This window comes from Neopelma chrysocephalum, unplaced genomic scaffold (genome assembly GCF_003984885.1).
Source record: "Neopelma chrysocephalum unplaced genomic scaffold, ASM398488v2 Primary Assembly neopelma1_106b, whole genome shotgun sequence".
NCBI lineage: Eukaryota > Metazoa > Chordata > Aves > Passeriformes > Pipridae > Neopelma > Neopelma chrysocephalum.
In genome coordinates, this window is record NW_020897771.1 from 840,677 (window position 1) to 855,978 (window position 15,302).

Sequence of the window (15,302 nt, forward strand, 5' to 3'; positions counted from 1 at the left end):
ATAGGATGGGGCTACAGGGTCAAGGGCGGGATTGGGCTGTACATTCAAGGGCAGCCCTGTGCTCTAGGGCAGGAAGGGGCTATAAATGCAAGGACAGCCCTGTTTTATAGGGCAGGATGGGGCATTAAACCCTCATCCCTCCCACTTCTCTAGGGCAGGAAGGGGCACCAATCCCACCCCTATTCTCATTCCGCAGGCGGGAAGGGGCGCTATTCCGGCCTCTCTCCCGGTTCCACGGGCGGGAAGGGGCACTATTCCCACCCTATCCCCATCCCATAGGCCAGGACGCCGCCGGTCCCGCCCCGCTGTCTCCGCCCAGGGGCCGTGTCCCCGCCGTCCCGCCCCTCCCTTTGACGTCACCGGCGCGGCCGCAGCCCGAGGCGCCGCCGCCGCCATGGGGAAGAAGCCGCGGGCCGCGCCCGGCCGCCGGCCCATCCTGCAGCTCTCGCCGCCCGCCCCGCGCCGCGACGAGGCCGCGGGGCCTGCAGGCGACGGGGGGGACTCGGGCTCCGAGCCGGGTAAGGCGGGCGCAGGCGGCTGAGGCGGGCGCGCTTTGTTGGCCGCGGCGCGGCCTAGTGCGGCCTAGCGCGGGCGCGAGCCCGGGGGGCCCCGCGACGCCCTTCCCGCGCTTCCCCCCCCCCATCCGTCCCCGGAGCCCCCCAAAACTGACGCTTTTTCCCCGCAGATGAGCCCGAAGCGGTGGCGGAGCCCCCACGCAACCCGCCCAACCCGCCGCCCCCCGCGCCCGCCGCCGTCAAAGCCACAGGTGAGGGAGCGCCGTAGGGGGAGACGTGGGATTAAACCCCCCCTGCCAAAAAAAAAAAACAGGGGAGAGAACCCCTGGGTTTGGGAATGGAGCGGCCCCCACTGATAAAAATGATTTATAAGTATAAAACCGGTTTATAATGATAAAAAATGGAGGGTTTCAGGTTTTGTGGGATTCTGACCCCCCACCCCCGAATCTTTTTTTCCGGTGTGGAGATTTGATTTTTCTCTCCTCATGCCGAGTTCTTTTTGCCGTGGAGGGTATTTCCTGCCCCCCCTGTGTTCGGGGGTTGGTCCCTCACAGTTTTGGCAGTCGGCATATACCCCTGTGGCTGTTTAGAAGAGGGCAGGGTGGTGTTTGTCCCCGGAATGCTCACGGGAAGGGGATGCCTGTCCCCAGAAGCCGACCCTGCTGCTTCCATGGGGGCTGTTCCCCCTGGGCTGACAGTGGGACCACCAGAGCGGAGGGTGTGGGGTCGGATGCAATACCCTGTGGCAGCAGGAAGGATCCCCCTGAGGATTCACTCCTCCCTTCTCCAGGAGGTCTGTGTCTGCTGGGAGCCTATGCCGACAGTGACGATGAGGAGGGCGAGAACCTGGAAAAGCCGGCCCGTTCCATGGATGCCAATGGCAGCAATTCCACTGACATCGACAGCACCCTGGCCAACTTCCTGGCGGTGAGTGCCACTCCAGGGAGGGCCAGGGGGTCTTTAGGCAGGAGGAGTGGCAGGAGGAGGGGAGTTCCATGATCCAACACGTTGTCCCCTTCTAGTAAGTGCTTTGATTTGGGCCTGGCATTTGAAGATCATGGTGGGATGTTGTTTTTACAGGAGATCGATGCCATCACGGCCCCTCCGCAACCCGCAGAGCCCACCACTACCCCCTCCTCCTCTTCCTCCTCTGTGCCCCCTCCCACACCCCCCCGCCCAGAGCCAAAGGACTCCGGCACGGGCCCGTCTGCGGGCACAGCCAACGGCGCGGGCACGGCGCCGGCCCCGGAGTGGCAGTACGACACCCAGTGCTCGCTGGCCGGAGGTGAGAGCCCTTCCTGTCCCCACAGGGAGCGGGGACAGGCAGGTGTCACCAGGGGAAGGGTGTGACGGGCTGTCCTTGTCCCCCTGGCAGTGGGAGAGCTGGAGATGGGCGACTGGCAGGAAGTGTGGGATGAGAACACCGGCTGCTACTACTACTGGAACACCCAGAGCAACGAGGTGACCTGGGAGCTGCCACAGTACCTGGCGACGCAGGTTCAGGGCCTGCAGCACTACCAGCACAGGTGGGTGAGACCCCTGGGACATTGCTCCATGGGGTGTTGTCCCAATCCTGCCATTCATTCTCTCTCCTCTCTCTCAGCAGCACTGTGGCAGGTGCCAACGGCAGCTTTGTGGCAGCCACGGAACCGTTCCCACAGGAGAAGGGGACCCTGGGCAGTGCCAGCCGCGGGACCAGCCTCAGCAAGCGGGAAGTGAAGAAGGTCAGTCAGGCGGGTTCTGGTTGCTCCAGGGCTTGTAGGCACCTCCTTGGGCTTCCTTGAAAGTGGGTGGGTCGCTCATCTCCATCCGCAGCCCCAGGAGGGGCCCCGGCAGCTCAGGCTCCTTCCTCTGGCAGCTGCCGGAAAGCTCAGGCAGAGCTCATCCCACAGGAAGTGAACGAGGGCGTGCAGGCCCTCTCCAACAGCGAGGAGGAGAGGAAGGGCGTGGCCGCGGCCCTCCTGGCCCCGCTCCTGCCCGACGTGGTGAAGGAGGAAGAGGAGCGCTGGAGGAGGAAGGTGATCTGCAAGGAGGAGGTTGAGCCGCCTCCGGAAGAGGAGGCGAAAGCAGAAGAGACGCCGGCTGCCCCCGAAGAGCCGGAGCCCAGCAGGGACCCCCTGGAAGACACAGGGCAGGAGGATCTGTGCAGTGTGGTGCAGTCGGGGGAGAGTGCTGAGGAGGAAGAGGAGGAGCAGGACACGCTCGAGCTGGAGATGGTGCTGGAAAGGAAGAAGGTAGGGGGGGATGTTTTGTCCCGGAAATGAGACTGCACAGGCAGTAGCCATGGTATTACTGGGAATAACCCGGGGTGTCCTGTCCTGGCAGGCAGAGCTGCGTGCCTTGGAGGAAGGTGATGGCAGCGTCTCAGGCTCCAGCCCGCTGTCCGACAGGAGCCAGTCGGCCTCGCAGGACACATCCCGCAGGCTGGCCTCGAAGAGAGGGAAATGGAAACTGCTGGGGGGAGCCGCCAGCCCCGAGTCTGCCAGCCGAGGCTCCAGCAAAATGGGCAGGGAGAGTCCAGAAGTGGGAGAAGCAGGTAATTGGAAAGGCTCCCTTCGGAGGGAGGAGCGGGGGGTCTCCTTTCCCCGAAGACCTGCGGAGCAGAGCCGGGAAGGGCCGTGAGGTACGTGTGGGGCCAAGGCCGAGGGGTGGCTGTCACCAGTGTCACAGCCCTGCCTCACCAGGACAAGCTGTTCTCTGCCACATTCTCTCCTTTATCCTTGTTAATCGCATAGGCAGGAGAGTGCCCGTGTTCAGTGGTTTGTTGGGAGAAGGGACATGGATAACAGCTGCCTGATATCCCACTGCCTTCGACTTCCTTTCAACATCACAAATCCAACCTGGGAACACGCTGGGAACTGTCACCTTCCTCTTTCAGAGTTCAGTTTCTGAGCTGCCTGGTAACAGTGGCCAAATTCCAGACAACTGAGGTTTCCCCAGAGCCACTTGGGCTCCACACTCTGTGTGTGGGGAATGTAACTCCAGCCCTCGTGGCAAGGGAGTCCCAGATCCATTCCAGGTGCGTGTGGACATATCAGTTGCCCACAACCACTCCTCACGTTCCTGTCAGATCCTCCAGTGCTGTGATTCCCAAAATGTACGAGCTGCAGCATTTAAAAGAACACTCTATGCCAAACAGCCCCGGGACTCCTAGACTGCAGAATTATGGAATTGTTCAGGTTGGAAAAGCCCTCTGAGATCATGGAGTCCAGTTGTTCCCTTAAGGTTGCCAAGGCCATCACTGACCACGACCCCAAGAGCCACATCCACGTGGCTTTTAAATGCCTCCAGGGATGGGGACTGCACCACTGCCCTGGGCAGCTGTGCCAGGGCTGGACAGCCCTTTACATGGAGAAATTTTCCCTAATACCCAACCTAAAGCTCCCTTGGCACAGCCTGAGGCCATCTTGTCCTGTCACTTGTTCCCTGGAAGCAGAGTCCGATCCCCACCTGGCTCCCCCCTCCTGTCAGGGAGATGTGGGGAATGAGAAGGTCCCCCTTAGGCCTCCTTTTCTCCAGATGCGCCAGTCCCTTCCCAGCACGAGGCTTCAGGCCAAATGCCTGCAGCACGGAAAGCTGAATGAAACTGCTTTTCCAAGGAAAAACTGGTACAAAAGTGCCTGGAGCAGGCTGTGTTGGTGCCTGCCCCATTCCCTAAGGTGCCTCTGCTTCAGGCAGCGGCGTGAGCTGGGTGACAACTCTGGCACTAAGTCAGTGATGTCATTTTTCCATAGTGGCTCCAAGGAGTGGTTTTACCAGAGGGCTTTTCAAGCATCCCTGAAGCTGACTGTTCCCAGCAGCACCCATTTCCCCCTTCTTAACCTGAGGAACAGGAAACTGTCACTCTGAAACAACCAGTTTAAATTGAGCACCTTGCTGTGGGAGGGTGATTTAGGGAATTGTCCTGCCTTATAGCACCAGGACACACACACTGGGAATTGGGGTTTCTTTCCCCTGGGGGCTTTGGGATTCTGTCACAAACTTCTCTCCCTGGAATTTGTCACTTCGACAGTGAATTAGTCATCCAGTGGCAAAACTCTCTGGTCTTGACAACTTCTGGGGAACTCTTCAGTCTTTGATAATAACTTATTTAATACCCCGTACCTTTTATTGACTGGTTATTAAACTGATAGATTCTGAGGTGCTTTGTATTCCAGGCCATTCTTCCTTTCTGCTTTTTGCTGTAGCAGCTCCAATCCTCCCTGTGTTATCCTTCTGGAAGGGCCCCACCACCAAAACACAGAGCAGTGATCATCTCTCCTTTTTAATTTCAGGCTCTTGTCACTGGCTCTTGTGGAAAAGAGGTCCCAGCTCTTTCCCTGCTCTTTCTTTTCCGTTGCCTTTGGCTCTGGGCAGGGTGTCCAGCTGGGTGCCAGCACTGCTGGGGTGGTGGTGGGACAAAGACTGACCTGTCCTTCCTTCTCCTGCAGCCCCGAGCATGGAAGCAGCTGATCAGAGCTCAGACAAAGAGGCAGAATCTGAGGAGCCCCAGGAAAAATCAAAATCCCAAGGGGCTCCAAAAATGGAAGAGGAGGAGCAGGACCTAAAGGTACGGATAAGCAGAGGTGCGTGTCGGTGAGGTGAGGGATGTGATGGGTCCTCAGCATTCAGCAGGGACAAGGGACATGCTGGCTGCCTCAGCCGCCTCCTCCCTGGGAACACCGGAGCTTTGGGCTCTGGCTTTGGCCCACGTGGAGCTCTTAAAGCTCACATCCTGGCGTGGCCACGGGAACGGCTTGTGAAGGAAGGGCTGTGCAGCACTGGGACAAAATCCTGTCTCTCCAGCAGGATCCAGCAGCAAAAGCTTGGATAAAAGGAGGGTGTGGGGGGGCAAAGACTGAGCCCTGGGTGTTGTCATGACAGAGAACAACCACTTTGATCTTGACTTTGTTTTCACCAATAACGATATTCCAGTCTCTGGCCCGGTCAGTCGTCCCGTTTCCAGGCTGAAGACTCCTCGTCCGTACTCTCTCCGTTTCTGGAGGCTGACGGTACCGCTCTGCCCTTCGCCCGGCATTACTTGTAGAGGCAAACCAGGGAGGCCCTGGGGATTTCTGCAGCATCCTGCTGATATTTTCTTTCCCGAGCCTTGGTTTGCTCCTTTGGCTGCAGCACATTGATTCCCTGATCCATAGCAGAGCTCCGGGCTCTGGGAGAGCATAGCAGAGCAGTAGGGGAGAACTTTCCTGATTGTCCTTTGGATGATTCCCTTGTCGTTCATTACCCTGAGATCTCCTGCAGCATAAAATTTGGCTCCGGAGTGGCGTTGGGAAATGTTGTCACCTCACTGTGGCAGATGGGGAATCATCAGCTCGTGGTGGAGTCTGGGTGGAACCTGCAGCGAGAGTTGCCCATCCCTGACCTCATTTCACACCCCTTAATCATTTTACTGGTGTGAAAGGGGAGGGCTTTGGTACTGTCCTTGTGACAAATTCCGCGTTTCTCCCATAAAAAAACTCTTCAAAGGTTTAGCAATGTGATGTTCCCACCGCAAAACTGAGTCTCCCTCAGTGCAGCATCTGCGTAAGACCTGATTTTTTAATCATTTTATTTAAATTAAAATAACAAAAGCCTGTGGCAGGGCCGGGCTCGCTGGTTCCCTGTGCTGTCCCCTGTCCTCCCAGTCCCGGCGGGTGTGGTGACAGACCCCGTGGCGCTTTTCCATGCAGGATTCGCTTAATGCTGTCGGAGGAATGCCGGCTCCCCGGGTAACCGGTACCGTTTGCTCATCGGGTCGGGATAACCTCTATGGTTACAGGAGCTGTGCCGGGGCCGCTGCTGCCAAGTCACTCTCTGCTCTGAGATCTTCCCTGGCTTCTCCGGAGCCATGTTAACATGGGAATTCATATCCCAGCCTCAGGCTTCTCTAGGGCTTGTCTGTCTGGCCTGTCCCCTCTCTGGGGACAGGTGCTGCCATTCTGGCTTTGTGGACGTTCCAAAGCCTTTTCTGAGGAATGAAGCTAAAACCAGACATTTTTAGAGCCCTCCTTAAAGCAGTGGCAATGCCCCTTGCAGGCATCTCTGTTCCTGCTTCTCATTTCTTTCTGGCTCATGGCTGCTTCCATGCAGTGCCCCCAGTCAGGGAGATGGACCCAGGGATCCCCGTGTCCCCAGATGGGAGGTTTCACTCCCATAGGACGCTGGGGTTGAGTAGCTGTGGTCACTGTGGGCTGACCTGAGTTTTGACATAGCTGCTGTTGTCCCTTTCTGGCGCTTTCCAGCTAGTTCTTCTGGAAAGCAATGATTTATAGAGCCTGGAATGTCATCCAGGCCCATTTATTTGGGAAACATTCTTAGATTTTACGGTTTCTGCCGTGGCGATGGCTCTGCTGTAACTCCAGAGTACCAGAGCAACCCGAGCCCCTGCTGTCCTTCCGCACAGAGTTGGGCACGGTCTGTGGAGGAGGTGTCACCCGGCCTCCCCACACTGCCCTGTCCCTGGGGTGCAGGACGTAACAGAGGGGGTGACAGGCACACAGTCCCAGTCCCACCGGGCTGAGGGGCTGCCGGTGGTCCCGAGCGGTGTTTCCTGGGAGCCGTGGGGCCGCAGCCGCCCGGTGCCACTCCCGGAGGGCGGCTCTTGACTCTGCCCTTTCTCCTGGCAGTTTCAGATCGGAGAGCTGGCAAATACTCTGACTAGTAAATTGGAGTTCCTGGGCATCAACAGACAATCTATCTCCAACTTCCACATGTTGCTGTTGCAGACAGAGGTAACCGAGCCTTCGCCCCCCGCTCCGGCCTCGTGTTCCGGAGCGGATTGGATGCAATCCGCCGTCCGAGCGCCGGTGCTGCGTGAACCTCGTGGCTCCTCGCCGCGCAGGGCCCTCCCTTCCTCGGCGGGGGGAGAGCATGGCTTCATGCCCAGGCGGGGTGTCCCCCTCCTGGCCCCCGGTGTCCCGTGTCGGAAGGGAGCCTCCCGATCCTCGAGTCCCGTCCCCCCTGGGGCCGCTCCCAGCCCACCTCACCGGCTTCCCCCGGTTCTTGCCCTCTAGACCCGCATTGCAGACTGGCGAGAAGGTGCTCTCAATGGAAACTACCTCAAACGCAAACTCCAAGACGCAGCCGAACAGCTTAAACAATACGAAATAAACGCCACCCCTAAAGGCTGGTCCTGCCACTGGGACAGGTACGCGCTCTCCTCCTTTCTCACCTTTCATCTCTGACATCTCAGACATGATTTGTGACCATCAACCACCCGACGACGCTGGCGCCGTCCCTCTGGCAGAACTGAGAGCGGATTCTGTTAGTGCTGGGCAGGCAGAGAAACGTCCGGCACTCGCAGAGTTTGGGCCGGCCACCAAACGGGAGGATCCAAACGGAGTGCCCAGTGCTTTGCGACGGAGCCGATTCCCTGACGGACAGAGCTGGTTGTCCCTCTCGCGAGTGTCAAGCACTGTGGAGGGCGGGCCTGGGGGGTCGCGCATGCGAGAGCTCTGTGAACTTTGCAGGATCTCTGGATCAACTCTTCTGACCAACAGCTCTGCCAAAGGACAAACTTCAACTCACCGACGGAATGAAGAACAAGATTTCTGTCTTCTGCCAGCAGGTCAGACCCAAACATTTCTTTGTCTATTTGGCTTTCTTGATTAATTTTCCTTTGTTTGAAATCTTTGCTCTTTTGTTTTTCAGCTCCCAGATCCGCTCCCTCTCTCTAGCATTCACTGTGTGTTTGACACCAAGAGTATCATAAAAAACCTCCGCGCACCACGGGGTAGGGGGGCAGCCGCTTCCCTCCATTGGGCTGTTCCCCGGTGCCTCTTCTCGGAGGGCGACTTTCAGCCAAGGCCGTGCTGAAAGTCCCGATGCTTAGCGAGACGTCGCCGGCGTTCCCGGCCCTCCCCTCCCTTGGGGCGGGGGGCTCAGGGCGACGTCCCGCAGCCAGCCATGGCAAATAGCTTTGAGCGAGTCGGCTCGGGCCTCTCCTGCCTCTGTCCTCAAAGTTGTTTGTCGCGTTTGGGAGAGCGGCAGCCCCGCTGCACGAGGGTCTCCCCTGCGAGAGCGCACCGCTGTCGTGGGCAGGCCCGCCTGGAGTGTCGGGGGCGGAGAAGGGAAGCTGAAGCCTCCTTCTCTTTCTTGTGATCTAGGGAGCATAGACGCTATTTCTATGTTAACGAACGCTCGGGAGAATCGCAATGGGAGTTCCCCGACGGGGAGGACGAAGAGGAGGGACAGCGAAGCGCCGACAGAAAACCCGACGGTCCTCCTAAGCCCCCTCCCAAAGACAAAGGAGAGCGCGCCGAGGAGCCCGCCGAGCGCCCCGCAGGTATGGCCGTGGCAGGATCCGGGAGGTTGTTGGGGGGATCCTGGCCCCAAAGGAGGGTGTGTTGGGGCAGAGCAGTCGCCAATGGCAGTGCCTTCACCATCCCAGCTGTCACAGTGTCCCGAGCGCGGGCAGGAGCAGGCGGCACAGCCCAGAGCCTGAGTGTTCAAGCCCATGTCAATGTGTTCTTTAGGCTCCCTTTGTAAAGAATCCTTCTCAGGCCAAGCTGCTGCTACATCTCTCATGCCGCTCACTCCATTTTGGACTCTGCTTCAGTCCTCTGTCCCGGTCCTCCAACCTCCCTTGCCTTTGGAAATGCCTCCGCCGCCTCCGCCTCCTCCAGACTCGCCACCACCGCCCCCACCACCACCCCCACCACCTGGAGAAGATGGGGAGATCCAGGAAGTGGAGATGGAAGATGAGGGGGGTGAGGAGCCCCCTGCCCCAGGAACAGAGGAGGATGCTCCCTTGAAGTCTCTGGTGCGCCCTGCTGCCAGCAGCAGCCAGGTGAGCTGCCAAGCCAGGGCTCTGCTGATTCTAGAGGGTGGGAATCTGGGAAAGGGCTGTATAATGGTGTTCCTGGCTCAGCATTCACCTCAGTGCCCTCTTCCAGGGCGCTGTCGATCCGAGCCCGGCCCCGCTGCTCTCGACCAAGCCGCAGAAGAGGAAAGCCGTGGAGATGAGCCCTGGGCTGATGCAGCGCACAGCCACCATCGGCAGCTGCCCCGTCATCTACAGCCAGCCCCTGATGGCCACCAGCAAGTACCAGCCATCAGCTGTGCCCTTGGCCTCCCTGCGGCCCCGCCAGCGCCTCCAGAGCGACATACAGGGCCGCCCCAACCTCCGCATGGCCCCGGGCCACGCCGGCCCCCAGCCCACGGCGCTGGGGCTGCAGTCCGGCTACCTCGGTGTGACGGCTCCAGCCACACCTTCCGTGATGGGATACTCGGAGTGCGCCGCGCCCGTCAGCCTGGGCACCGCGGCCGCCACGCAGCCTGCCCCGGCACGGGGGGCCCTGCCCGCCGCCGAGCAGCCACCACCCCCGCCACCCCCACAGACCCCCCCGCCGCCCGTCCCCAAGGCCCCGCCGCCGCCAGACAAGGAGAAGCCGAGGAAGGGGCGCAAGGACAAGGTAGGTGGGTCGGGTGGGCCCTTGCTGGCGCCATTCCCCCTCTCCTCCCTCTCCAGCTGTGCTCACCGTGGCTGCGCTTGTGGCACAGGGCAAGAAGGGCAAGACGAAGATGCCGTCGCTGGTGAAGAAGTGGCAGAGTATCCAGCGAGAGCTGGATGAGGAGGAGAACTCCAGCTCCAGCGAGGAGGACCGGGAGACCACAGCCCAGCGGCGCATTGAGGAGTGGAAGCAGCAGCAGCTGATGAGGTATGGACCCTGGGGGCCAGCACCTCATGCCCTGTGAAGGGGGGGGATCTGCAGCAGGGCCCTGTGGTGCTGACACCCTGCTCTGTCCCACAGTGGCATGGCAGAGAGGAATGCCAACTTCGAGGCGCTACCCGAGGACTGGCGCGCGCGGCTGAAGCGGAGGAAAACTGCCTCGAGCACCTGAGGCACGTAGTGCCACACACCGAGCTCTTTTTTTTTTACAGATGTACAGTTCCCTTGACCATTGTCCAATAAATTGTAGCAGTTTGGGAAGGGCCAGCTGGTTGATCCTGCTGGGGGCGGGTAGTAGACTGGCATGGGGGGCAGAATGAGACCCTTGTAATCCAGGATATTCAGGATGAGGGGATCAAGGGCACCCTCAGTGAATTCACAAACGACACGAGCTTGGGTAGGATGTGGACCTGCTGGAAGGCAGGAAGCTCTGCAGAGGAATCTGGACAGGCTAGATTCATGGGCTGAGGCCAACAGTGTGAGGGTCAACAAGGCCAGGTGATGGGTCCTGCCCTTGGGTCACCACCACCCCCTGGAATGCTCCAGGCTGGGGGCAGAGCGGTGGCCATGTCCCAGCTCGTGGAGCTCTTGCACCCTTGGAGCCTGCAGGATGCCCCTGGGGAGGGAGGGGTGGGGGCACCAGGAGGCTTTGGTGGGGGGCCAGTCCTGGAGCCATTCATCAGCTTTGTGCACATCCACACTTCCATGGCTGCTGTCGAGGTGAGCCCTGGCTGCGGTGGGTGTCCCCTCTTGTCCTCCGCCCTCTGGCTGCAGTGCTGCTCCCCTCAAGGCCAGAAGATGGGCAGGGAGGAGACCCCCGTGTCCCTGGTGGACCCCTCTGGGCAGCATCTACACATCTGCACCACAGGCAGCGCTGGCTCCGGCCGGCAGGGGAGTCCTGGGCATGAGCCGAGCTGTGATTGAGAGCCTGCAGCCTCACACAACACCCAGCACCGCGTCTGGGGGGGCTCTCCCTGTCCCTGCCTTGCCTTGGGCACATGTCCCCACCCCACCCACACCAGAGACCTTCCTGGTGCCAGAGCAGAGCCCCTGCTGGGACCTGCCTGCCCCCTTGTGCCCCGGCCTGCTGACGCCCGTTCTAATTGCAACGTCCCCGCTGGGGCCCCTTGTCCCCCAGAAGCTGCAGGCACCTGGCCCCGGGCCACCCTGGTGTCCCCTCAGCCCTGTCACCGCGGTGTCACCGTAGTGTCCCCGCGGGCCCCGTTGCCATGGCAATGCCGCCATGGCGACCCGGCCGTTCCCATGGCAACTCCGCTGCGTCACCGCGGCGCCCCCTGGCGGCCGGATTCGCGTCACGGCGGCACCGGAAGTACCGGGGGAGGCGGAAGCGGAAGCGGCGGCGGCGGCGGTGGCGCCCGTGTCCTTCTGTGCCGTGACGCCGGGGCGGCACCATGGCGGACGCGGCCTCGCAGGTGCTGCTGGGCTCGGGGCTCACCGTGCTCTCGCAGCCGCTCATGTACGTGAAGGTGCTGGTGCAGGTAAGGGCTGGGTGGGCGGGGGGTGCGGGGCTCGGTACCGGCCGCGGTGGGGTGCAGCCACCTGTCCCCGCTGCAGGTGGGCTACGAGCCGCTGCCGCCCACCCTGGGGAGGAACATCTTCGGCCGCCAGGTGTACCAGCTGCCCGGCCTCTTCTCTTACGGTGAGTCCGCCCCGGTGGGGCTGCCCCGGTGGGGCCGCCCTGGTGCCGCCGTGGGGTCCCCCCGGGGCTGACGGTCCCCGGTGTCCCCAGCCAAGCACATCGTGAAGGTGGACGGAAGAGCGGGACTCTTCAAAGGCCTGGCCCCGCGGCTGTGCTCCAGCGCCATCGGCACCGTGGTTCACAGCAAAGTGCTGCAGGTACCGGCACGGGCGGGGTCAGCCGAGGGGGCTCTGCCGCCGGGGACGGGGACACCGGGACCCCCCGGCGGTGCTGACCCTGCCCTTTGCTCCACAGCACTACCAGGAGGCCGAGCAGGCTGAGGTGGGTGCAGAGGGGCTTACCTCGAGGAATCTTCTTTCCCTTCTTTCTCCATCCCTGCCTTCTCCTTTCTTCCCCTCTCCATTTCTCTGTTCCTTCCCTCCATCCCTCCCTTCTCCCTCCATGATTTCCCTTCCCACTCACCCTGGCCTCGGGCAGACTCTGCCCTGCTCCCAGAACGCTCTGGAGGGAGGGCCGGGATCTGCCGACCCCGCCCCGTGGTTCTGGATGGACTGCGGGTGGTTTCCCCCTGACCTTTCCTCCCTCCCAGCCCGGAGCCAGCAAGAAGGAGCCTGTGTCGTCACTGGAGCAGGTGCTGAAAGAGGTGAGGAGCAGGATCAGGGGGATGGCTCCGGGGTGTCCTGGCCCCGGTCCCTCCTGGTGACACCCCGTTTGTCCCCAGACCTCCCGGGAGATGGTCGCCCGCTCCGCTGCCACCCTCATCACCCACCCCTTCCACGGTAGGTGCCCCCTGACCTCGGGGGGCTGGGGAGGGAGGGCCAAGTGTCCCTGCTGTGTCCCCAATGTCCCTGTGTGCCCGCAGTGATCACCCTGCGCTGCATGGTGCAGTTCATCGGCCGCGAGACCAAGTACAGGTACGGCCTGGGGGGCTCCGGGGGGGCTGGGGATCCCAGGATCTCCCCAGCTGATCCATCCTCTTCCTCCCCTTCCCAGTGGGACACTAAGCGCCTTCGCCACAATCTACCGGGAAGAGGGAATCCTGGGATTCTTCGCGTGAGTGCCGGGAAAGGAGGGGGTGGTGCAGTGGTTCTTCCCAGGAGCATTCTAGTCCCTCTAGCAGCTCCTGTGTCCCCTATGGATCATCCATCCAAGTGTTCCCACCCCCGCGGGAGGCTGTGCCCCTGTCCCCCGCCTGCTTTGGGAACAGCCCCACCCCACCATCCCAAAGGAGTTGTTCCCAGCTCTCTGCACAGCCACACCCGAACCCTCAGCTAACATTCCCGCTGTTTCTTCCCTTCCAGCGGCCTCATCCCGCGGCTTCTCGGGGACATCCTGTCCCTGTGGCTCTGCAACATGCTGGCCTACCTCATCAACACATACGCGCTGGAGAATGGGGTATGGATTCCAGGGGGACAGGGGTGGGAACCTCCAGAGATGGTCCAGGGGGCCACAACCCTCTTGTGGGGGGATTCAGGTGCCTCTGCTCCTTCCACAGGTCTCCACCATGGCTGAGATGAAGAGCTACTCGCAGGCAGTCACTGGGGTGAGTACAGCACACGGGTGGGAATTGGATCCTTTCCCTAGTGAATGGAGTGCTCCTGAAATCCTGCGGCTGCCGCGGTGGGCATGTAGCCAGGCTGGGATCAGCTGGATCAGCTCACAGGCCAGGGGATGCTCCATGGAGGACATGTGTCACCTCATGGAAGTGGCAGGAGTGGGCTCCCTCCCTGGGGCATAATTCCCAGGGGATCTTTAGGGGCTGGTTCTCCCCGCGCAGAGGGAAGAGGGAATATCCTGTTATCCCTGCTTTTCCTTGCAGTTCTTCGCCAGCATGCTGACCTACCCCTTCGTCCTGGTGTCCAACCTGATGGCCGTGAACAACTGCGGGTGAGTCCCCAGTCCTGGGGACATCCATGTCCCTCTGCCTGGGTCAGCTCCTGGAACCACCTTTCTGAAATTCCCAGATGGAAAAGGTGTTTCCAGCTCTCCACAGGGTTGATCCATCTTTGATTGGGGCGGCAAAGCTTTTTGGGTTCAACCTAGTGTGGAGCTGTGGAGGGGACGGATCCCACCTCCCCAGCTGGGAATGATTCCCTGTGGGAGTAATTCCCGGCGGGTCTCCCCTCCCTTCCCCAGGCTGGCTGGGGGTCTCCTTCCCTACGCACCCACCTACTCCTCCTGGCTGGATTGCTGGAGCCAGCTGCACAGGGAGGTAAGTACTGGAGCCGGGATGCACCGGGATACACTGGAACGTAGCGAGGAGCCGGGTGGGAGCCCCACGGGGTTTGGGGGGGCCACACCAGGTCTCATGTGGCCGATCCATGGTTGTTTTCCCTTTCCAGGGCAACATGAGCCGAGGGAACAGCCTGTTCTTCCGCAAGGTGCCGATGGGGAAGCGATACGTGTGGGACGAGCGGAGGTTCCGCTGATTCCAGAGGCGGGAGCGGGATTGTGGAGCTGATGCTGGGCTCCGGAAGCAAAGAATCATGGAGAGTGATGATTTCTATACAGTTTTTTAAAAATCATTTCCTGCTGAGAGCTGAAAGTGCACATGTGAGAGTCTTTTTTCACAGGGGTTTCCCAGGAAGCAGGGCTGGCAGGTCTCCAGCATTCCCTGATTTATCCAGGAGCCTTTTTCCCAGCCTCAGACACTGCTGAGGCTCTTTACACAGGGGAAATTCCCCTGTGAGGTGACAGCACTTGGAATTGTCACCCCCTTACAAGTAACTACCTGTGCTGAGATGGGCTGTGCAGGTGTCACAGGGGGCCTCGGTTTCCCCTCGCTCACTCCAGGTATTCTCCAAGTAGGACATCCAGGGCAGAGTCCTGACACTCCCAGGCACAGAGGGACAGCGAGGGTGTGGTGGCACGTGGGGGCTGTGAAAAGGGGAGGAAACGTACAACACTTGGCGGGGTTGGAAAGGTTTGGAAGTGTACACCTGGAAGGGGTTGGAAAGGTTTGGAAGTGTACACCTGGAAGGAGTTGTTGGACACCTGGAGGGGTCACGGCAAAGCCCACGGAGGGGGGTGAGGTGAGAGTTGCACACCCTGGTGCATTTGAACACCCAGGGACGAGTGTAAAGCTGGGAGGGGAGTCGCACACCTGGCCGGGGTTGTTGCACACCTGGTGGGGGCTGTTGCACGGCCGGAGCAGGACTTGCACACCCGGCAGGGACCTTGCAAAGGCAGCGGCCGTCGCACACCCAGCAAGAGGGTCGCACGCCTGGCAGGGGCATCGCAAAGCCGGCGGGTGGGTTTCGTGCCTGGCGGGGGCCGCGTCACACCCGGAGGAGGTTGTCGCACACCGGGCGGGGCCGTCCCGCACCCGCGGGGCCGTTCCCCGTCCCGGGGCGGGCGGGGGCGGGCTCGGTCAGGGGAGGCGGAGCCGGTCCCTCCCTTCCCAATCCCCGTGCCGGCGCCATGGCGGGCCCGGGCGGTGCCGGTGCCGCCGGGTCCGCGGACGCCGGGGATGTGCTG

General features: G+C 61.1%; 3 protein-coding genes across 4 annotated transcripts in view; all 3 read left to right on the forward strand.

Annotated features, from left to right (window-relative positions):
• NUP160 (nucleoporin 160) overlaps positions 1–7,136 on the forward strand; it is a 32,113-nt gene extending 24,977 nt beyond the window's left edge. Inside the window, exon 36 of the mRNA XM_027696349.1 lies at positions 7,127–7,136. The gene's annotated coding sequence lies outside the window, so the exon portion shown is untranslated. The remainder of the gene's footprint in view (positions 1–7,126) is intronic.
• FNBP4 (formin binding protein 4) lies at positions 395–10,430 on the forward strand. Of its 2 annotated transcripts, none has more exons than XM_027696363.1 (16): positions 395–518; positions 686–766; positions 1,306–1,442; positions 1,596–1,800; positions 1,891–2,041; positions 2,119–2,239; positions 2,408–2,749; positions 2,841–3,051; positions 4,946–5,064; positions 7,121–7,225; positions 7,508–7,641; positions 8,600–8,778; positions 8,969–9,282; positions 9,389–9,907; positions 9,996–10,153; positions 10,247–10,430. In XM_027696363.1, exons 1-16 carry the CDS (start codon positions 395–397, stop codon positions 10,335–10,337), a joined length of 2,991 nt encoding a protein of 996 aa, XP_027552164.1. In that variant the 3' UTR covers positions 10,338–10,430. The 2 variants fall into 2 exon arrangements, with proteins under 2 accessions (XP_027552164.1, XP_027552165.1); XM_027696364.1 differs by having other exon boundaries at positions 2,122–2,239.
• Positions 10,431–11,518: 1,088 nt separating this feature from the next.
• On the forward strand, positions 11,519–14,370 carry MTCH2 (mitochondrial carrier 2). Its single transcript, XM_027696413.1, has 13 exons — positions 11,519–11,664; positions 11,741–11,825; positions 11,916–12,022; positions 12,120–12,146; positions 12,415–12,468; positions 12,547–12,604; positions 12,688–12,739; positions 12,819–12,878; positions 13,127–13,220; positions 13,321–13,368; positions 13,645–13,712; positions 13,962–14,037; positions 14,168–14,370. Exons 1-13 carry the CDS (start codon positions 11,578–11,580, stop codon positions 14,252–14,254), a joined length of 903 nt encoding a protein of 300 aa, XP_027552214.1. The 5' UTR covers positions 11,519–11,577; the 3' UTR covers positions 14,255–14,370.
• The last annotated feature ends 932 nt before the right edge of the window (positions 14,371–15,302 follow it).